General features: G+C 28.7%; 1 protein-coding gene across 4 annotated transcripts in view; it reads right to left on the bottom strand.

Moving 5' to 3' along the window:
* Positions 1 to 25,050, bottom strand: part of mmd (disintegrin and metalloproteinase domain-containing protein mind-meld) — a 55,610-nt gene that overhangs the window by 1,122 nt on the left and 29,438 nt on the right. For 2 of the 4 annotated variants that reach the window (XM_087403098.1, XM_087403099.1), the window contains exons 18-25: positions 20,332 to 20,491; positions 14,460 to 14,598; positions 11,937 to 12,089; positions 9,903 to 9,974; positions 8,070 to 8,251; positions 4,262 to 4,604; positions 3,869 to 3,985; positions 2,078 to 2,287 (exon numbers count right to left, since the gene is read on the bottom strand). In XM_087403098.1, coding sequence (XP_087259224.1) covers positions 2,078 to 2,287; positions 3,869 to 3,985; positions 4,262 to 4,604; positions 8,070 to 8,251; positions 9,903 to 9,974; positions 11,937 to 12,089; positions 14,460 to 14,598; positions 20,332 to 20,491 — 1,376 coding nt within the window. The remainder of the gene's footprint in view (positions 1 to 2,077; positions 2,288 to 3,868; positions 3,986 to 4,261; positions 4,605 to 8,069; positions 8,252 to 9,902; positions 9,975 to 11,936; positions 12,090 to 14,459; positions 14,599 to 20,331; positions 20,492 to 25,050) is intronic. The other 2 variants (XM_087403100.1, XM_087403101.1) reach the window with 2 other exon arrangements.

The raw sequence follows: 25,050 nt of genomic DNA, 5'->3' as shown, positions 1-25,050 counted from the left end.
AGGACGCATTTCGATTAGGATGGAAAAGGAAAATGTAAAAAAGCAAAAGCTGTTTTGAGCTAATCAGACATCATCTTTTCCTCTCTGTCTTTTTTTTGATTCCCAGATAACATGCATGTTGTATAAGATATCTAAAAAACATCTTTTAGACATCATTTAGAATAAATGAAAAACGTCGTTTAGATATCTTATGCATAAATGTTATCTGAGTTGGCTTTCGCTTTTGCACATTCTACTTTTCCACTCTTAATCTAAATACGCTTTACGAATTAGCTAATCAGAAAATGGTCTGAGCATTAGTTTTTAAAAATTTTAGTAAATTTTTATAGCTGCCAAATTGCAACAATGCTAAATATATTGTATCAAAGTACAATTGAATTACTAAATTAAAACTATTATTTCTTATTTATACCATAAAAAAAATTATATAAATTCTATCATTAAAATTTTCACGTATACTAATTAATATATTTTATCTTGATTATTAAAAAAACGTTTTTTTAAATCAAGAATATAAATTTTAAAAGTAATTATTCGAACAATTAGAAAAATATATCCTCCTTATTAATCAATATATTTTTTATAATTTATATAAAAATATATAAAATGATATATATTTTACTAACTTTACACACGGAATTAATTTATTTTATACTTTATTTTAGCTCTAATTAAATTGAAATTAGACTCTGCAGAGGAAATATCACGTACACACATTAATTGAAAAGTTAATTAAGACATTTAAAGCACGTGCCAAGCTTTGTGACTCACTACAATTGCTATTTTATATTTTAATTCAACATTCCTTATATATATTATACACATTATCATCAAACGAAGAGAAACTTATTCAGATAAGGATAAATGCGTACATCAATCACAATATAGATCATTTTATTGTGCGAAATAGATTGGAAAAAGTTTCTTACAGTCGCTTGAGAAATTATAGTCTAATGTAATCTACTATAGTTTAACAAGTTTTTGCAATGCAAAATTCTAAAAGCGACATGCACGAGGTTTAGTCAATTGTGAGTTCTGCTAGATGTGTCCCAGATCTATTTAATTGTAGGTATTAATCAATTACATAAAAGTTAGTTGAACATTAAAAAAAAATAAATATTATTAATACTTAAGAAACGACTGTATATATGAATACATCAAATATGGTAGAAAACGTTATCATGGTCAAAATAAGATGTTTCGAATAATACAATATATACTCTTTTATTAAATCAATTTATTTTAGATATGATTGCGTTCCGATAACTTTCGGACTTCCAACACAATCATTCTGAAAGACTAATTATCTTCCCTGAAAAAAAAATTACTTATAAAATATAAAAAAATAATATTATCAATATTTAGTTTAAACATCTTTAATTTATAATAATAGATTTGGGACACATTTGTTGTACTTCGAAAGAGATCACTAGTTATATATGTGTTGATATTGTACAGAGCAACATTCATACGATGCAGAAGCAAACGAAAAAGCATGCAAACTTTCGTGTGCTTTTCTCTGCCAGATTTTATATGTTGCATTATTCTTAACAAATTGTTTTATTAATTCAATCTGCGATGCAATTGCGAACGCTGCAATTCTGCGAAATTGAATATTGTATGCCGAGTCCATTTATACTTTTTTACGTAGATTCTCCAGCCAATAGTATTGTGATTTGCACAATACTCACAATTTTTTGTTTTATATATATTGTTCTTGAATATCCGCGATTACGGAAAAATCAATTACAAATATAGCTTTTTCTAAATCTAAAAAAAATCTCCTGCTTATTCTCAAATTCTTATTAAATTGCGCCTTTTATTGTACGGTACGACATACGACTTTTCTACATTGTTCACAATTATTCTGATGTCAATTTTATTAATATTTTGATAAATTTTCTTTTCGCAAACGACAACACATGCACCATCCTTATCTGAGATATATGTGAATTATATTGTGGGATTTGTGATAGAGAAAGTGTACAGACGTGAACCGATAACATGTCTCAGTGACAGTGAATAACTGCTACTAGTGAAGCCGTAAGATTTTTCGTGACGCAGAGTCTTGCAATACCTTTCACAATCGGGTGTTTCACCCCTAGTATTTGAGCCTCTGTCAGGATCGGCAGTTTCATAGATACCCTCGTCCTCAGGGTGCATTTGATGGGAGTGTTGATGGGTGTGTTGATGATTGCCGTAAGGACTTCGAGATGTTGGCTGACGGTATCTACCGTAGACGAATCTACTAGCGTCCTCGTCGCGGCCGCGGCTACATCTTCTGCTTCTACGTAGGAAATCCAATCAATTTTTGTATAAGTCCACGAGCTACGCGAAACTCACGCGAAAAATTTTCACGCTCTTCGGGATTTATTGCTGCCCTTGATACTTGAGAATTTAATTTAGATATTACACACTGAAAGAATATTTTTTAAATTTTAATAAATATTTATTTGAAAGTGCCAACTACAAATTTACTTACAGTAAATATTTATTCAATAAAAAGAAATGATGGTTAAATCAAATTAATGGTTCCTGTACCAAATAAATATATTTTTATATTTAGTAAATATTTAGTTGATACTATTCAAACGCACGCGTGTATAATTTATTAAAATTTAGTATATTTTTTTTAGTATGTATAAAATTTAATTTATTTAAAAAATAACGGATCGTTTGTTCTTAATTGTTCTCAAAGTCATTTTTGTTTTATTTTTTATTTATTTGTATGCTCTTTGTATAACTTATAATATGTATAATTAATTCTTTTTATGTTTTCCTGAATGCGGCAGTGACAGTCACACCTGATATTAATCAATTTTATGCTATTCGGCGCCTCATTAATATTTTTATTGGATTGCAATAATTGTTATAATTAAGCTTGTTACGAATATTTAGTATAAACAGACTCCGCATCTTATGCCTTGAGTAAATTTTCTGTGCGTAAATATTTATTAATGATTTATTACCAAATGTGTGTCCTTTTCTCGTAATCCTTGCGCGTGTTTTATTGTAATCTACGGTTTCGCAAAACATCGAATATAGTGTCTGATATACATAAATAAATGCGTCGAGTCTGACAGCCTTCTGATGCGCAAGATAGGAAGCAGAATAAGATAATAAGTTAACCCTCTCATTTTATTATAATTATTTTTCTATTAATTTTTTACAAAATATATCAATTTGCTTTTTTTTATGTATTTCCTTTAAAATACGGAACATTATAATATTGCGCATATATAATTTTTTATAAAAAGTTTACTCTAAGAAGGAATTTATTATAAATTTTTCTAAAAATCGGCGATAAAAATATAATATTATGATATTGAAAGTAATAAAAAAAATACAGTTAATAGTAAAAATGTACTTATTATTGATTATACAAAATTATAAAATATAAAAATTATATTTAAGTTAACAGTAGAGTTAGAATTGATGAGAATTTAAAAGTATAATTTAGATATTTATAAAAATACTTTTATGGCCACTTTTAATTTGCCACTGCAATTAATTGATGTATGAGAGGGTTAAGATAATAAGTTGGCGAAAGAGAAGATAGTAAGCGATTTACAGTGAGAGTTATGGCAGCGTGTGAAATATCTGCTGACAATAATTGTGATTAACAAAGTACGAAGAAGCTCAAACGTATGTAGCCAATCGTTTCGATAAGAATACGTTGAATTAAGACGATGTCTAATTTACAAAGTACTGCTAAAATGTCTAAGAATATTTTTCGTGTACTGTAATAGACACCCTTGTAGTTCGGAATGATCTTGATGTTACTTCGAAATTAACGCTCATTGTCTGAGTTGAGTTTAAAAAGCTTGTCTGTTATAAGCGCGCGTATTTTTTTCTCATAAGTTCTTACCCTTGTGATGATTCGCTACAAACAGAAGAATCGATTCTGTAGTGTCGATCCGGTTCAGTCTCGGATGTTCGAATCTCTTCGGACCCGCTCGGACTCATCTGACCAGTCATGTAGGGTCTGACAGAGTTAATTATTAACAACTTTTAAATTTAAAACATCTACGGACTTGGTTGTAAAAATGTTATAAAATTGTATATAAAAATCAACCGACGACTATATACTAAAATTAAAGAATTCGTAATTCCAAGGGCTTTAAAATTATATTTATTTTATATTTATTTTGCAATATGAGATTTTAATAACGATATTTTAAAAAATCTTTAAGAATTGTGAAGGCTCTAGGAATCTAAAATTTTCTTAAGCACGAAAGAAATATTAATTTATATAGAGTACCTCGCACTTGCTCGGTGCTCAAGTTGACGAATGAGATCCTCGAGATTACGTATACGAATAGTGCCGCATGGCGGTTGCAGCTCCACGTCATCTTCCTCTTCTTCCTGACCGTTATCAATGCCATTGTCCTGACCATCAGTATCCTTGCGGTACACGTCGGGATAGCCACACTCGGCCAGTGACTTACGTAGCGCGTCTTCGTCAAGGAGATTGCTGCCCGATGGAGTGCCCACAAGATCGCGACGACTCGCCGCATTCTTTAGCACTTCGAGTATATCCTCATGATAGCCATTCAATTGATTCAAAGTTCTTTCTACGTGCTCGATCGCGCCTCCACCTAGTCCTGGCAAATACGTGACTCGAGTTACCGCTCCATAAATAAAAAGTCTTTCGGTGGTGCAGTTTGCATTAATCCTTTCATGCGCAAGTCTTTCTTTCCATTTTTGGTAATTATGCATAATAATCTCACAGATTTCAATGATCTTGATATATGTTGTCAAGATCATGACCCTGAATAACTTACAATAGGTTTTAGCTGTCGCTTGTTATTTAAAAAGTTATTAACGAAATAAGTTATATAAAACACAATTTTTGCAATTTTGTAACGATTTTCTATGCAAAGCGACGTCCAATTCACTTTCCTCCTAAGCTAATTGACTTTTCATGTAACGCAAGGTCTCCCATAACGTTCGTGCTTAGGGGCGATATTCCGATGAAACAAATGCTGCTTTAAAAAAACAAATTATTTTCTTATATTATACATTGTTCTACAAAATTAACGCATAATTAAAATTATACCACAACTTAGCATAACTTCAAATAAATACAATTCTAAAAAAAATTACTAGTACTTAAAGGTTTCTTTTTTGCATTTTCAAGGAGTTTCTACTTTGGAGTTTCTACTTTAAGAATTAGTCATTATTTGAATTTATCCTTCTTGTATTTTAGTAACTTTTAAAAAACAAGGACGTGCTTCGTTTCTCAAAAAATTACTTTGATATGTTGTACGGAGCAGAATCCATTTTTCTCACAAGTCATCATAATTATTGTAAAAGCATTTGACTTTGACTCACTGCTTCCTTCAAATGATTTGCACACAATGAACTTCATTTAAACGAGGCGTTGTTACGATTTTATCGTTTATTCTTCAAACATACAATATAATACAGTGATTACTGTGAAGTATACATACTGAAGTAAGCAGGTATTATACTGTAAAGTTACTTATTTCAATATGTACAATACTTTACGTCACTTTACTATGGTATTGTAATCATTATATTGTAGAAAACCAACAACAAAATTGTAACAATGCCTCAATGCTTCAGAGAAATTCAGTGTGCGCAAATCATTATTCTTTTGAAAGAAGGATTGAATTAGAGTCATCAAAATCCGACCAGTAATTTTCTTATGGTACGCATCGAATAATGTTGGCGGTAATTGATTGTAAGCAAAAATGCATAGCTTCGAGGACGTTGTAACTCCGCGAAAAAAAAAATCGTATAAATTTTTCTTTTTTTTTAATTTGTAGAAAAAAGTTCAAATTTTACACTGCATTGTACGTTTTTACATGCACGCACGCACGCGAGCATGCACGCAGTTGTGCCCAGTAAATAAAAAATTTGTAATTGAGCTCCAAATTATATTTATTCAAAATTTTTACATAAAAAAATGTAATCATATATTCATTCAAAATTTTGGGTTTTCAAAAAATATTTATTCACAAAAAACTATGAATATAAACTGAAAAAGAAAGCTCCAATAAACGATCATTAACTATAACTGGCACTTTGATGACTTTAAGTAAAAAAAAAATGAATTTTATTTATTTTTGTTATTGTAACATTCAAATTTTATGAAGGAAACTTAGAAATTTAGAAAAATATTTTAGAAAATAATACATTTTTTATTTATAAATATCTATTTGAGAACGCCATATTCCGATATAATTCCGATTACGTCACAGTAATATTATAAACATTTTATAAGATATCTTGGGCGCGTTGTTCATTATGTGGACATTAAATTCTGAGCTATATTATTTATTCCCAATAAAAATATTTTTATTTAACCTATAGATATCGTAAAAATTGTATAAACTTTTCTTTTTTTCAATTTGTAAGAAAAAGTCCAAATTTTACGATGGTTACCATGATACTTACGAAAAAAATTCATTTTGCTCCGTACAATACGTCAAAGTAGGCAATTTTTTGGGAGACGAAACACATTTCAAATAAAATCATTTAAAAAAAAATGTCGGTATATGGAAATGATAACATCAAACGATGACTAATGTGTCTTAAAGTAGAGACTCTACTCTTAAAAATGCAAAAAAGCTTGTAATACGATCATTTTTGTAGCGTTATGTTTATTTGAAGTTATGCAATACTTTGGTATAACTTTACTTATGCGTTAATTTTATAAAGTGTATAATTTTTGTGTCTTTAAAGCAGAGAATTTGTGTTTTAAAATAGAGAGAGAATTTGAGCTTTTAAAACAAAGAGTATAGATTGATACCTTTTTAATATTATGACGCAGATGTATCGAGTATCTCAATAAATAAGCAATAAATATGTATTAAATCTGTGCTTTACTACATAAATGAATTTCAACGACATACAAAAAATAAAATTTAGTAAAGTAATACTTAACTTTGACTATTTATAACTTTTTAACGAATAACGATTGGCTAAAACCTGTTGGAGGTCTTGACAACATATGTCAAGATCATTGAATTGATGAAGTCAACCCTAATGGTGCATAATTACCTCATTTTTCCCGAAATTAACAAATTCTTCTTGTACCCATTTGTGGACTAATAGTATTATTAGTACCTTTATTAGTAATATTTGTTTTATCAATCTATGTTTTCTTACTAGACCTTATAGAACATAAAAATTATTCTAAGCAATTTTATTTGTATATAATAAAATTGAAGTCTGGAATTAATTAGCGCACGAAAGAGATAAATGATTATGAAGTCCTTTAAAAAGATCCTTTAATGACAGTTCTTAACCCCTTATATCTTAGAATGATATTAAATCCCAAGGTAAATCTTTTTAATGTTAGTATTTCTAGTTACATAATGTATAATGAACTAATTTGTGTTTGCTAACCGTTTTTGCTTAGTGAGAAAAATGAAGCGTGCGTGATACTGATTTATAAAGGGTTAAAGTTCGTGAAAAATCGATGCAAGAAGTACGAACTTGCAAGAGATCGAAAGACAATCGAACATGTACATACATACATAGTATATGCACAAGATTATAGATAATTTCTTTAGATACTCGATCGCTTGGAAATTTCTTTATCAATTTCTATGTAACAGTACAAAATGAAAATTATGATTCTTTAATTTTGCAAGATACTAAAAATATTTTCTTGATCAAATGTAATATTAAGAAAACTAGATACTTTAATTTCTGTGTTTTACGTGCATTATAAAATATATACAACAATAGTAATTATTTAATTAAAATTAAATAATAATTTGTACATAATTTTCTAAATAAATTTCTTTTCTAAATGAATGAATTTTTTAAAACAACATATTTATTGATATGTTAAGATTGAATAATAAGATTGGCTATTACTTAAAATTATATTGGAATACAAGTAATAAAATTCAATCCTTTGATTCGACAATTCTTTTTTTCAATGATTCTCTACTATTACAACATCGTATTATTATTGATCTGCAATTTGTTGAGCTACAAGTTCGGCTAGCTTTCGCTTGATCTTTCGACTCGCCAAAGTTCGAGTTTCCTTCAACTATTCTTCACGGAATATCGTGAGTCATCATGCTCACTTGTTGTGTTACAACTATCAGGCATTACAATACCGTAACCACCGTGTTTCTTTAAAATTCCCTTCTCAGGCAACTTTGTGAGATTGTTTGGTGGGAGATCAATGAAAGAGACAACCTCCTCTGCTCCCGTACCTCCATCTTCCTCCTCCACGCCGAGCCTCTTCGGCTGCGGTTTATGCTCCCTGAAAGATCGATCAGATTTATATTAGTGTTCACTTTTATAATCAATACTTTATGTTAGCTTTCATCTCCGCAAAAATAAATGTGCAAAAATTTAATTATGTTAATCTTTTTAAAAGTATTAAAACACATATAAAATAATAAAATAAGTCTTGAAGCTTAAACTCGCCCCCTAATATCATAATTATAATAATAATTATTATAATATATATTTTTTTATAATATTAAACAATTGATTAAATGTATTATAAAACGATGTTTTATAAACTAAAACAAGATAATAATAAGCAAAATTAAGTTTATAGATGCCGTGGAACAGTGTTATTAACATATATCATACATATATACATATGCACACGATATACATACGGATTTTTTAATGTAAACACTTATTGCCTGTATTTTTCTTAATTAAGTATTCGAATTTGATAATAATTGATAAGAAATAAAAATTGTTTAATTGCAATTAACGGTTTTTGTGTTTAATAGAGAGACATCAATTTTGATTTATTAGTTATTAATTAACAGTCGTTTTTGTTCAAAAATATGTAATGAAAATTTTAAAAATTACAATTATATTACAATTATATAATCATAAATATATTTGCAATACTTACTCTAATTTATAGATTTTAGAATTATGTTTTTTGTTAATTGAGTAATTATTGCAATTATCCTTCTGTCAATTGTCTGTTTACATCTGATTGCAAGAATGGATGGTGATATAATTTTTGATAGTTGATGATAGTTTTGAAAGAGATGCTAATGAAAGAGATGCTAAATGAAAAATCAATTCCTGAGTGAATGTCTCGGAGTCAATGTATAGTTAACGACTGACGATATTTAATATTTTAGGTTCATCAACTATAGAAAAATACTATGTGGCAATGATACTGCGATATTTTGTATAAGTGCATCTATTTTCATGCGATAAATAAAAAGTTATAGCAGGATAAAATCATAAACATTTTAATGCAATGGATAACAATAAGCATGCGAGGATCGAATCGTTCATATTTAGTTCGACCGCAGCGTGTGTGTTGCAAAGTCAGCTGAATTATTAAAAACGTGATTGTGCAGAAAATGCTTTCGTGCAAAATATAAGAAGAGAAATAAAGACATCCACGGCCGGATTATTATTAAGTATAATTACATACAGAGAAAAATTTTGACTCTTCAGATCGTCAAAAATTTATGAAGCTACAATTACAATAACCGCAACGCGACGATACTATTTCTTGTGTCTTAAGACACAGATGGATCTCCAATCGAGAACCATAGATTGTTGGAAAAAATTATGATCCAAGTAAGGAATAATAATTATCGAAATTGTGGATGCAATATACAAAATTTTAGATTTATACTTAGATTTAAATTTAAATCTTAGACAGGGAGATATTAATTATTTTAATCAAATTTTAATTAATAATTGTTATTTAGGTAATCTATTGATTTGTTATGATTGATTAAAAACAGAGTCTCAATTTTGATAATTATAATTATGTAATTTTAACAGCAATCATCAATTAAGAATTGTTATCAAGATGACTTTCTTTTCTTTTAACAGATTGTCTTCGAGAATAATAGTAAAAATGATTCCTTGGTTGGATCAAACCTGATAATAAACATGATAGCGACACACATGAGACTTACTTGACTCTTGGCCCGTCGGCGGTGACGACGTTATTCGGGTGTCGAAACAGCACGCGCTGGGTCTCGCCGCGGCTAGAAATATACTAATATAGGCATGCCGCGGCTATTCTTATTAACCCTCAACTACCATGTGCACCATTTGTTGGATTTAATCCATTTTTAACTTTGACTCTTAAAAAATATATTTCTCTTTTATTAATTCTTACAAATAGCCACATTTATTTTCTTATTTTTTAATAAATTTATGAAAAACAGATACGTCGCTTGTTATGGATGATTAAGGATATATTAAAATTACAATAAAATTTTATATTACAGTATGATCTTTATACGAATTCTCTCTTATCTTTTTTACAAAACTTAATGAGTAATTTGTTTACTTATTAATTTTTCTTTGAGTAATATAAATATATATAAATTATATTCAAAGATTATCATGAATTATTTTGACAATCAATTAGAAACCTAACAAATATTATAGAATTACAAATTGAATATTTGTTACCATTTAAATGAAATTATTTTCACACGAAATGCTGCACTATTTATAATAATTGAGGGTTAATAAAATTCTGTGAGTTTAATGCTATCTTTTACTTCTTTACTTGGAATAAGAGAAATCAATCGAGCAAAACTCGTAATTTTCTGTCGTTCGCGCGCTTTGATTTTATTATCAAAATAAACGCGATATTAAGTAAATGTACAGTTAAGTAAATGTACGATCAATTACAAGATCTACTTTGTCATACCGAACATTAACTTAAAATCTCCGAATCAGATTTATAAAATGTTACAAACATTTATATTGTAATTCAAATTTTTATTAGTCTCTAACCAAGAGAAAACTTTGTGAATCAAGAGGAAACTTTGTAAAAAAAAGACTCGTCTCATAAAAATATAATTTCACTTTTCTGTTTATTCTTCATCTCCACAATATTCTGTTAATCTTTAAAGTTCAACTTCATATTTAGGGATCTAAAATGCAATTAACAGTATCAGGAAGATCATTAGATAAAGCGCATACTAAAGCTTGTGTGAAGTTTAGGAGTCGAGATTTACCTGAAATAAAAAGGTATCGAGCTCCATAAAGTCACATTTAACTCAAGCAAACTTCAGCTCACTTCTTATAAAGCAGCTCGCGCATTTTCAATAATAAGCATAACTTGTTGTAGAGAATAGGCCAAAAATACTATCGAAAATTGATATACGTAAAAAGAAAAATTGAATATTCTTTAAAAAATTCTTTTTTTTTAAATATTACAAATTCACACAATATTACATACGCACGCACGCATACGTACGCACGCACACATGCACACGCACGCATTTTAAATGCGAGCTAGTTAATCACCGACAATTTTTGGCCCTTCTTGTAGCTATCTAAATTACAAATATATACTGCGAATTTCGTTCGTCGTTATGTAACGATGCCCTCGAAAACGATCGAACGACAGAAGCATCTCGAGCTGCAATAAATTCTACATCGTACATCGATAAACGCATGATACTTATTTTGTGGAACTCTGGGATCGCGATGATTAAAAAAAATATATTTAACATGCACTTTAAGATTTGCCGATTGTGTAAGAAATAACTAAGTATATGATAAAAATGAGATAAGATGTAATGGGATGCTCTTATTACTAATGCACGTTTTTTAATATATATTTAATAATTTTTAATCGCAATTATATATATATATATATATATGTGTGTGTGTATTATGTAATAATCTTTATGAAATTTTTAATAAAGAACAATATAGTTATCAATTGACTAGAAATATTAAAATCGTGAAAATTATCTTGCAATTTATTTAAAACTTTTTTCTCTGACGTTTACTCTGTAATTTTTAGAATCGAATCTCTACTTCGTATATTAAAAATTTTACTTCAAAGGTTTGAGAACAGTTCTCTGTGTGCATATTTTACTCATTTTTAATATTTAAGTTCTTCCTCTACGTAATCTTAAAATACTCTGTAATTCCAAACTAGCTAGTAACTAACAAAATAAGCAACGAAATGACCGCCGTACCTGTACTGAGGCATACTGCCAAAAGTGAGGATCTTGTTGACCGTATCCAATGCCGCAGCTTCCGCATGATGATTACCGGAAACGCCACTGTAGCTCTTCTGCTGTGGTTTTTTCGAATATGGTGGATCATACTTCTGGACGGTGCTCTTCCTTCTGCGAGAAATTCGCCCATTACGCATAGCCTGTCACTTTATTAGCGCGGGAAAAACTGATAAAGCGCATGCAAGCTAGCGGAAGAATATTTTTTCAAAAAATACAGATTATTCTCAAGGATTTTAATAATGTTAAAAGGGATTATCATTGCGTAAACTTATTAATATTGTTAGCATAACTGCCAATGATTTTATTTAAAATTAGTTATAAAACATAATTTACCTAATTATGTTAATAACTATTATATAACAAAAAGTTACCTGGAGTAATTATCACAGAATGCTGAATTTGCTTTATAAAGATGTAAAAAAAATACAAACATGATAAGATAAAAGTGTTTAAAGAATTTGTCGATTAAGAATATAGCAAATCAAGAATCCAAATTCAGAATGAATGTTTATGTAACAAAAATTTAATATATACAAAATTTGTATATATATAATTTTTTTAAAATTAAATATTGAAATAAATAACAATCTTCTTAATAACAATTTTTCTCAATAAAATATATTCAATCAAATGTTAATCATTAATTAATGTTAAACACTTTTCAATATAATTAATAATTATTAGGTGTTGGAATTAATTCGTAGCGTTTTACAAGTGATGGGAAGTACTTTCATTAATGTATTTTTTAATGCTCATGTGAAATAAATAACATTCTTTCATTAAAAAACGCTACGAATTAATTCCAACACCTAATATTTAAAATTATTAATATTCAACAATATTAAATATTCTGCGACAATTGTTTTTATTTAAATATTTATCTTGACATACGAGCCCATCAACGCAAATAAACATGATGTCGATAATCCCTCTTAAACTGGCGGATGAGGTTCATCAGACTCTACGTATCTACACAATTATCTATAATAAAAAAATTATTACAAATAACATAAGCATTATCAGTAAAATTTGCGTTTACTCAACGTTCTATTCTTGTCATGGAAATCAACGGATCCTCTTAACATGCAAAAATTAACTCCGAAACAAAACAGATAACCAGTTAATTGGTACATTTACAGTCACCCTTGCAGAGATCATCTTCCATTGCAGTACCAATTAACTAATCAATGAAAGACAAATAGCAAGTTTAACTCTAAACAGCATTAAAATATAGTAGCAAAGAAAGCTCTTGAAAATATTTACCAAGATAATATTATCGCTTTTATTTATAACGCCGCGTTTTGATTTTGTGTAAACTGTTTTTAAAATTATTATTACAAAATTAAAACTATTGTATAATACCTTTCTCAGAAAATAAGATATTGTATGCTGCTTTGGGTTAAACAAATAAGACATAAATTAAGCTTAATAGAAAATAGTGAATTATGAAAGAACGATATTCATTTCTGAGTAATATAAACATTTTTTCTTGTCAAATAGAAATAAATTTTAATATTAAAATGTAGAATTGAATGGAAAATATTTAAATATTTTAGATGTAATATAATTTTCAAATATATTTATATAATACTAATTACTGTGCTTAGGGATAAACTTCGAAATATGTTGCATATGCAATTCCTCTTATCATTAATAAGGAGAATAAAAATCAGGATGGAAAAAATATCAAAGAGCAGTGTGAAAAGATGAAAAGGTATAAGATGTCAAGTCTAATGGCATGAATATATGTACATATGTATAAATGCATAAAGAAGATCGCGGAAAGAGCGTATGCTAAGCAGCAATTTTATTCTTTGATGAATTCATAATCAGACTTCTTAGCAAACAGTTTAATCAAAATTATTTGCAACTTTGAATTAATTATTGTAAATGAAATTTACTAATTATAAGATAAAAATAATTTTTTTTAGAGTTAATTTTCTATAAAATATATGTAAATATACCTATCAAGATTTATAGTTTAGAATTTTAATAATAATTTAAAAAATATAAAAATTATTCTAATTGAAAAATATATATCTAGTTTTATTTAAAAAACGAGAAAGAGAGCGAAAAAGTACTTGCGAAATATATTAAATATGTTTAATCTATTAACTGATTATAAAATAAAGACATAATTACGTATGTCGTAATTAAATTAAACAAAAATAATAAAATTATATTTTAAGATTTTGTTAATGCGTACTACTATGAACATGAAAGCAACATCGAGCAAAATTAAATGCTTGCTGAAGAAAGAAGCTGCATTACAAATTTCCTGAAGAACAGAGTGCCGCTCATAGTGTGTATACACTCCTTCCATTCTTTGCATGTACAGAAATTGAGAGAAAGAGAGAAAAAAGAAAAGAGAGAGACAGGGAGAAGAAAAATAAGTAAGATGGAAAGAGAAAAGGAAAGAAATAAAAAAGAAAAAGGACATAGAGAAAAAAGTTCTACTTGTGTATGTTTCTGCACACTAACCTGAGACAGAGGGAGAAGTTTTTATGTACTACGACTGACCTGTAGCAGAGAGCCACCAGAGTAAATAATACGAAAACACCCCCTACCACCGACATGAGCATACCAACTAAAAATACAGTGTTAGAGCCGTGGTAGTTCTCTGTATGCGTATTGTATGTATGTAATTCGTCGTCATCATCGTCATCATCATCATCATCATCATCATCATCATCATCATCATCATCATCATCATCATCACCATCATCATCATCATCATCATCATCATCGTCATCATCACCGTCAGACATGGCGAGCCATCGTTTACGTTGTCATGAATAGATTATTATTTGTTCATTAATTTTTTTATTTTGCGAAACGAGGATTTACACCATCGCAGTTTACGCAGTGCAGGAGGGTGGTTCGATTCGGTATTTTCGTATCCGAGCGTCCCACAGCATGCAGACAGACAGAGATGGCAGACAGAAACAGACAAGAAACAGAGAAGCCAATATCAGCACGTGAAGAAAGACATACATCCATATATGTATATTATTATATATGTAGACAACATAATTATACAATCTATACGATACATGTTCATTCTTAAAATAATGCAACCTAAACTTTACTTACATAATTATTATTAAAATTATAAATATAATATGACACAATAATTAAATATAATTCATTTAAATATATATTATGTTATATTATGTTATTTTACACACACGGGATATTATTATAATAAGTTCTCTCTTATAAGAAAGTAAAATTTGAGTTGCATCTTAGAATAAACATTCTATGTAGCATTGTCGAATTACTAAAACTCGTAACTCAAGAAATGCAGACATGTCAGATTCGGTTTCGTATAGAATTCGATTGAGCATGTTTTAGCAATAAAAATAAAAGTCTGTAAGAATTTGACGTTACGAAGTTTTATAAGGACAATGATACGGTCAACAGATTTTCAGAATCTTGATTCTCAGATCTGAAAATCTATATATCTAAATTGTCAAAAACTTAAATCTCAATCATTTAGGGATCCTATGAATAATTTGTATAGATTCATAGATCTGTAAGATTTCAAGAAGCTGTGAAGTTCAACATCCAGGGACACAGAAATCTGCGGATCTTAATATCTAAGGATATAAAGATCCAAAGACGGCTAAATCCGTAGTTTTCAAAATCCAGAGTATAATTTTAGAACCCTATCCTCGTATTCTCTCTGGAAAAAGGCAGTTCTGTTAACCCTTTCAGTTCTAAATATTCCCTTTTCAATTATAATAACAATTAACTATAAGTAAATTAAATATAACAGGGAGCTATAAAATATATAAAGTATTGCCGAAAGGGTTAATCGTATCATTTAACTCGGAACATCGGAACATCGGTTTTTCACAAAGAGTCGGTTTCATTGACTCAGAAAAATTGATTATTCTAACTTCAACAAGTTCCCGCCAAGTTACTCATAGTTATTAGTAATTGACGATGTCCAGTAAGTTCTTCGCTAATCAGCTTCTTTCATGCTTTCATAGGGCATACAAGCAGCTGGCACATTGTATAGTTTTTGACGTCGCTTTTTGAGGGACGATCAGAAATTCAGAAATATCCTTGCTGTTATTTGATTAGAATTTAATGTTTGACTAATGTTATTTGTGTGTTTTTCTTTTAATAAATACATAATTATCTAAAGAAAATGTAAATTTATCAGTATGTTTAAAGAAAGATACAATAATTAATGCTTTAAATTTTTTAAATTTATATTTATTTAAAATTTTTATCTGTTTGTTAAACATTGTTTTCTTAAAGATTCTTTTAATCTGCACTTACACTTATGAAACTATTATCGTCATCCCTCGAAACGCGATAATCACTAAAATGGAGATTTTCGCTCGAACAACATAGTCACGATCATAAATCACTATGCCATGAGCACATCCATAGCACACACCACATAGTGACAATATTGTTTATATATATAAATATATAATATATATAAAAAAAAGATGTGTACATATATATTTATGTTGTCATGTATGCGAGCGATTCAGATGCAAAACCAGCTGCGTTCAATTTTCATAGGAAATTTATGTTGATAAACGCAGTTGAAGATAATATTGAAATTCTCAATAATTGTTAACAACTGTTTTAATTAATAATAAATATTAAAATATTAAAGAATCCACTGTATTTCAAATTTAAGAACTCTAGAAATAAGCTATACGTTACTTAAAATATTTAAGAGCAAACTTAGAATTCGTGAAGCATAGATTGTAGTGTAATAGGACTAAATTCAAATTTATAATATGTAGAATGTTTTGTTCTTCTAAGGAATTTTTTAGCAAGGAATCTAGGATACACGAGGGAACTAGAATCTCAGAGAATCAAAAGCTAAAACATGAAGAGTCTAAGAACAAGCAATTTAAACTACAAAGCACGTAACAGGATCCAAGAAGAGATTTTTCAAGAGATTATTTATAATAAATTTCTGCACAACTTATTCGAAAGTGCCAAAAAAGAAGAGCAAGTGAAGGCCAAAAACAAATAAAAAATATCAACAGATAAATAATTTTGCCCACTATCGTTATTGTGAACTGAACGCAGTGAGTTTTGTTTTCTGCAACTTTCGCGTTTATACGTGTAATAAGTGAACACCGAGTAGAATAGACTAAGAGTGATCGATATTATGATGGCCGCGTGCGATGCCTCCTCATCATCATCATCATTATCATTATCATCATCATTATCATCATCATCATCATCATCATCATCATCATCATCCAGCTAGCCACGAATTACGACGAAGACGAAGACGACAGGCCTTGATCGCGGGCGATCTGTTCTCGCTGTTACTGTACCTGTAGCAAACAGCCATTAGTGCAAAACAAAGGAAGACGCCCGTCACCACACCCACCAGGATCACTACCATCAATCCTGTAGAGAGATTGTTGTTGGTGCCTCCTGAAATGATCAAGCATTTGTATCCCGCGTGCGGCGCGTACGGTGTGGCCGTATCTTGTTTGTGTACGTGAATATGTGCATTGCGTCGCATGGTAATGGCATCCTAATATGCAAGTACATCATCACTTTAATCGTAGAACTTTATAACTTCAAGGATTCGGAGATCCTCACTCATATCTTTACTCATGAAAAATTGACAATTTTGAAGGTTTACTACAGCTTAGAGAGCTGTATTAAAGAGTCAGTTAAAATTCTATAATTAAGAGCCAGAGTTAAAGTTCTATAATTAAGAGTCAGAGTTAAAGTTCTATAATTAAGAGACGAATATCTTTCTTATATATATATACTGCTTTTAATATGTACATAGCTATTAAAATATATATTAGGTGTTGGAATTAATTCGTAGCGTTTTTTAATGAAAGAATGTTATTTATTTCACATGAGCATTAAAAAATACATTAATGAAAGTACTTCCCATCACTTGTAAAACGCTACGAATTAATTCCAACACCTAATATAATTATTACTTAACCTGAGAAAGGGAGATACAGAGAGTTAGGGATTTAAAAAAAACAAGAGAATACATATGAATTTTGGAATTTAATAAATCTAAAAATCGAAAAATGCAAAAACAAAGTAATATTCCTGTTTTTTTCAAATATTGTATAACAAAGTGACCTAAAAGTGTTTTATCGCTCAAGGGATAAAAGCGGGGATGTCGCATTTGAAAGGACTGAGAAAATATCAAAAGGATATTAAAGGATACAAAAGGATCCTTCTTTTCCGCTTTCGCTTCTCTTGAAACGAAATCGAGCGTGATTATCGTACAATATATGAGTTCGCATCCAGATTTTATGTGCACAGCTGATAGTATGACCCCAAAAAATTCTAACTCTGCCTTATCGCAAGCCTAAAGTCGATCGGGATGATCGACTGGACTCATATTGCTAAAATTGAAAGTACAGTAGACTTCCTTTTTATCGGAAACGCGCGATATTATTTCCGGCGCCTAAACTTTCCAATAAAAAAGACTTATCGCTGATCGAATGTGAAATCGGTTCAGAAAAATCATTATAGCTTCAATCGATATATTGATCTTCTCTACATGGATTTATAAATGTATTTTTTTACTTCTAATTAAACAAATAATTATCTGAAGTTTATTAGTTCAAAACTGTAATTTCATTCATGTATTAATTATTATATTATAATAGATGTAATCTTTTAGAAGATTTTATGTAAAAAAATTACAATTAATTAATAAATTAGATAATATAATGTTAATTACAATTTTATAATTATTTTTTAAACAAATGTTATACTCGTTATATCATTAAGTTTTAAAAAAAATAACTATTTAACGGAAGTCTGCTATACTATATGAGAATTAATAATTGTTAAATAACTTGATGACAATTAATAATGGTAATACATAAAAATAAATATTACGATTACTCAAGTATATTTTTATACTTGAGTAGTCGTCTGTTGCTCCTACTTATTTTCTTGTATTTTAATAATATTATAAATAATAATTATTACATAATTGTATCGAGAACTTAATTCAAAAAGCAGCAATAATAATCTAATTTTATGTAAAGTATATTTTATATAATAAGATTAGAGAGATTATTATATTTTATATAATAAGATTTAAGAAGAGATTGTTAATGTGAGTACATCATTAAATATGAGAGCGTCACTTTCAGTCAAAGTTATATTAAGCTAAAAAATACCTATATTATATGTATTATTTAAATTATCTCAGAAATATGATTGCGCGCGATTATCTAATTTTCAAATACAATCAATTTGAAATGTTAATCCCTCCAAATTTAAATCATCTCAATAAAATCTGTAAAGAATTTATTGCGTTTTCTGAGACAAATTCATTTAAATTATATATATATATATATATATATATATATATATATATATATAATTATTTAAATATTATATTATATTATATTATATTAGTTCAACATCTAATTTTGACCGAAAGTGATGCTGTCGTATTTAAGTGATGTACTTACATTAATGGTTTCGTTTTTAATCTTATTATTGTTGTAACATACGTTCCCTTTCAATGCATTACTCTCTATACATATTGGTTATTGCGAGGAATATTACTAAGTCCTCAGTGATCTAACAATAAGAACAGAATGCAAGAGTTCCGAGTTCGCTTCCCGGCCGAGATAATATTTTCCGCAATAAGTTCTTTACTTCCCGCAATAAGGTTTTAACTTGATTTAAGTTTGGAGGATTATTAATATTTCAAATTGATTGTGTTGAAAGTCTGAAAGTAATCAACGCGCAATCATATTTCTGAGATAAATTCATTTAAATAATATATGTATATATATATATATATATATATATATATATAATGTGTGCGTGTGTGTGTGTGTGTGTGTGTGTGTATTAGCTTAACATCTAACTTGGACCGAAAGTGGTGCTCTCGTATTTATATTTTATATGTAAAAAATTTCAAAATAATTTATACAATGTCGATGTTTAAATTTTTATTCAAATCTTTGCATGAAAAATATAGCGTACTTTGATTATACTTAAAGAACTTTTTGTATGATCTAAATGCAAATTTTAGTTTGAATATTCATTAATTTACTGTCTTTTTGAAATAAATTATCGATATAGAAATAATAATAATTGTATAGCAGCATGAATAGTTGTATTTCTTTCATATAGATAACCCTCCAGAAAGCATGTAATACAATAAATAATTAAATTTGAATTTAAATAATAAATAAAAGTTGTGAAGAGAAATAGGATGTTTATATTGTATACGCCTGCTAGAGAGTTAATTATAATGTCTAAAAACAGATCTGCAAGTACAATAGCGCATCAATTTCCCGCTTTTATCCTCTAAATAACAATTATGAGAAAGATTTGTATGTAAGGAGCCGCGGCTTACCGTAGGGGGTCTCTTTCTTTTCCGGAAGTTTAGAATCAGATTTCACTACTACTTCAGTTGGGGGTGTTGTCGGCAATGCCGTTGGAATAGATTGCTCTATGGAACAGTCCGGTCCGCTCCAACCAAGAAAGCAATGACACTTGTTGACGTTCGTACACACCTATAAAAAAAAAAACAGTAATTTTAGATAATATTATAGCTAATATTATAGATAATATCCATTAACATAAATTATCAATATAATTGTATATGTTGCGTTGATGCATCTCGAATAATCTTTACTTCATAAATAATCATTGAATCATGAAAGAAATCTTTGATGGAAATCTTTCATGGAAAAAAATTCGGTTCGTGTAACTGAATTTCGGTTACGACAACCGAAATTTTCTGTTTTCTGGGGACCAAATGAAAACTCGGTTGTAAGACAGAAAAATTTCTATGATAAGGTAAAATTCCGCTCAGGCAATTATTTTCGGTTATCTCAACCGAATGTTAATGCTGCCTCTGCTAAAAGTCTAGTTTATGTCAACCAATAGCTCAATTATAATAACGAATGTTTATAGTAATAAGAAACAAACGTCTGTCGCTCAGACTATTCACTCTCATTTGTAATAACTATATAGTATGGCTCGCGTTATCGAGTGTTTTAGTTGCTGGAGATAAGTTTTCGCTTACCTTTGCAATTTCGTGTTTCACAAATCAATAATTTTGTTTATATAAAGGAAGTTTTCTAGAATCAGACATATTTTTAATCAATACTTATCAAATCTTATTATATAGATAATACATTTTTACATATCTACTTTTTGACATTAACTTAAAGTATTGAAATTGAACAATACATTGCTCAATTTAAAAAAGTTCAAATTAATGACAAGAAGCATACATGTATAAAATGCATTATTATCTGTAAGATGTATTAATGAAGAACATGTCTGATTATATACAATACAATATAAAACTTTTTTATGAGAAGTATATAACTCCACTCATAAAATCTTACAAAAATTAATCAGTAAAAAATGTTATAACGGAATGAACAAATCATATAATAATTAAATTACAATTCATAAAATTTATTGAAAAATAGCAGTTTTTTATAATAAATATATTTATAATAAAATATGTAGTTCGAATTATTACATTTGTTTTACAACAGTGCTGGAATTTATTTGCAACTTTCGGCTGATTTTCAGCTGATTTTCAGCTTGATTCCCTTACCTCACCAACTCACGCAATCTAAATGTCGATCAGCATGGGTGAGGTAAAGAGCAGGTACAAAGTTGAAAATCGGTTAAAAGTTGCAAGTATTCCAGCACTGTTTTACAATGTACATATATGTATAACTAAATTTAACTGTTAGTTAATTTATATAAAATTTAACATAATAAAGTCTTAAATGGAAGCTTTTAAAGCAACATAATATTCTCCTAAAAATTAACACAATGTCATGGTTTATTTCGAGCTAAATGAAATTTATTGAAGTTGTTTATTATATCCTATGTTAGACTATATTTCGCATATAAAACATACATCTCCAATCTCATTACAGATCATAATATTAATAGTTCCAAATATTTGAGTAGGATTTGAAAATAATACAAGATATTATGGAATTTTGATTTCAATGTATCTACCAATATTTCTTGATATAATTTATGATGTTCAATAGTTAATGTTTCAAGAAGTTTGACTGCTCCCCTTACATTTTGCTCCCCTTACATTAACGAGATCTACAATCTTCTATAAAATTATATAATAATTCCATAAACTATCATACTGCACAAGATCACCTACATAAAAAGCAAAACAAATAAAAAAATTCTGTATCTCTGCCAACATTTTTATTTTTTTTTGTTTAACTTCCGTTGAAATAAGTGGTGATTTATTTCTGAATTCATTTCTTTTATAGTTAAAACAGTCTATACGTTCATTTCAATGTTCGTATATTTCAGTGTTCGAAGAGAAAAAGTTTTCCTTTTAATAATGTACTCATATATAATATGGATACATATTATAAAACCATTCCACATTTTAAAACTCCGAGTTTAATATCGTGTAAAATATTGAAGTATTGAACTCCAAACAGATAATTCTTTAATGCCAATTACAGAAAAATTTATTACTAATACATCCTCCATGTAGTGTTCAGATTTTCATTGTAACTCTGCCTGTATTTTGCAATCTAACTCTATCTGTGGTCTAGAAGCTTTGCAAAATCTACGGTAATTTGCTCTAAAAGAGCTTATATAACCTAAAGCAGAATTTAGAGCTAAATTGTCACCAAGCAACAATCCCAAAGCAAAATAAATTTTAGAACCATTCATTTCAAATGTAATGCCCTTCTTCTGCAAATAATTTATTTCATTCACTACAATATGAAAAATATTTTCATTTGAATACGTATCTCTATCTGAGGAATAAAAGAGGAGGCATAAGAATATGTTTCCTAGTTTTGCTGTGAACTTTGGCGGGAATGCAAGGAATTAAAAAATATACTACTCCCACTTTCTGGACTCTAACTTAACTATCAAGCGGATTATTGACTTCAAAATCGTCATAATATAAAAAAATTGATAGCACAACTTTTATTTTATTAATAAAGTATTTAGATTCTTTTTCCCTCCAAATCTCTCCTTGAACAAAATTCGATAAATCTTTTTCAATTTTTTTATTTTTTCACATATTCTAAAGTTTTTTGAAGAATTCCAGGAAGACAAAAAACTATAAAGCACTTCCCTCATGAGAATAAATTGAGCAGTAACTGAAACAATTTCTTTAATGATTTTATTTTGAAAGAGCTTATTGTCGATCTTAGAACATATGACTGGGAAAAAATATAATGGCCCATTTCTTGAAATATCTTGAAACGATGATACTCTGAATAAACATCCTGAAATGGTTCTGTTAAAACCATAAGAACTTTATCAACTTCTTCCTTTATATTTCTTTAGCGGGATTTTTCATCAAAATGTAATGTTTATTTCATCAAAATTACAAAATAACGGCTTCAAATTGACCATTGCATCAGAAAGAAGTTGATAAAAATCATCAATAACTAATTGTATACGATTTCTTGGCAAGTTAGGATTTACATAAAGTTTACTTACAAATGTCATTAAATTATTTCTCACACTTTCATTAAGCAAACATATTGTTACTTTCCTTATTTGAAATATTAGAGACATCGCTATTTTTCTCATTACTTACTTTAGAATTAATAATTAATTCTCATTCCTCACTAATTGTAAATGTGTCTGGTAAAATAGGTTTATTACCACTTGGATGCACATAAGTAGGATATTTATGTGGATTTTGATCTTCGAAATGTTTTCCAGTTCGGAAAATTCCGCCAACAATTCTTTTTTTGACATTTAAATTCTGCATGTTCATTGACTTGTTCGCGTATCTTTAAATGTAAATAAAGAGCGTCCATAGAGAGGAAGTCAGTTTTGCAGATAAAAGACATGACGTTATGCAGATAAAATTTAAAAAAGAAAGTATAATACAGCAACAACAGTTAATAGTTATGCAAAAACCATATTAACTAAAAAGAGGAATATAACTGTAGAACCGATATAACGGATATTGTACAAAGAAACTTATCTATCTTAGTTTATATTAGGTGTTGGAATTAATTCGTAGCGTTTTACAAGTGATGGGAAGTACTTTCATTAATGTATTTTTTAATGCTCATGTGAAATAAATAACATTCTTTCATTAAAAAACGCTACGAATTAATTCCAACACCTAATACATTTTTTAAATTTCTTTAACTAACGGCTAACAGCTGTATTGCTGTCTTCCTTGTCAAATAATAATTTATAGATATATCCCTGAATTAATAACAAACAGGTTTACAAAAATTGGAATAGGCACAATTAAGTTAAGAATAAAATATTTTAAAACAATCTTCAACAGCTCTAATTGGGCTCTCCATGTATATTCTTACATCAATAATTACATGGAAGTCAATCACTGAATCCTATGATTCTCCTACAAAGATCACGAAAGATGAACACTTTGTTTCATTTGCCGGGACAGCATTTTCAATTCTTTCAATGTCAGGATCAATATCATCTATAGTCTACAAAAAAATGGAGATATTGATAATATATCCTATTTTCGTTTTTACAAATAACAATGATACTAAATGAACATACTAAATGCGGATTGAGTCGATTTATTTTTCGTAGACTTCTCGATGAATCCGAACGTAACATTGAAATTTTTTTATCTTCATATTTTTTATTATCATATTTGATTTTTAAAACAATTCAAAAGAGCAAAAATATTTTTCAACATTTTCAAATATAAGTAATAAATTTGCACTGTTTAATCCGCATTTTAAGCTTTTTTTTTTAATTTTCTAGCATATCACGTTTATCGCTTATACTTTAAAAAATAGTTCAAAAATACATTTTTTTGCACTTTTGATCTCAATTTTTTCAAAAAAAACTAGATGTAATAACAAAAAGCTTCAATGGATTCGAATTAAGCGGAGAAAAATCTCAAGAAATGGCTCGAGAAACTCAATCTGCACTTACATGTCGACCCATGTAATTTACATAAAAAGAAATGTTTCATTAATCATTGAAGCTGATCTTTACTAGAAAAATAAAATTATTTAAAATCTCTTGGTTGTTACTCTGTGAGGTATAAACCGAGCTGGAGTTATTGAACAGAGAAAAAAAATTCTGACAGATTATAATACGTTGA

Source organism: Acromyrmex echinatior, chromosome 2 (assembly GCF_024713525.1).
Source record: "Acromyrmex echinatior isolate Ae372 chromosome 2, ASM2471352v2, whole genome shotgun sequence".
Taxonomy (NCBI): domain Eukaryota; kingdom Metazoa; phylum Arthropoda; class Insecta; order Hymenoptera; family Formicidae; genus Acromyrmex; species Acromyrmex echinatior.
Note: the sequence above shows the minus strand (reverse complement) of the source record. Positions and strands in the feature narration are given on the sequence as shown.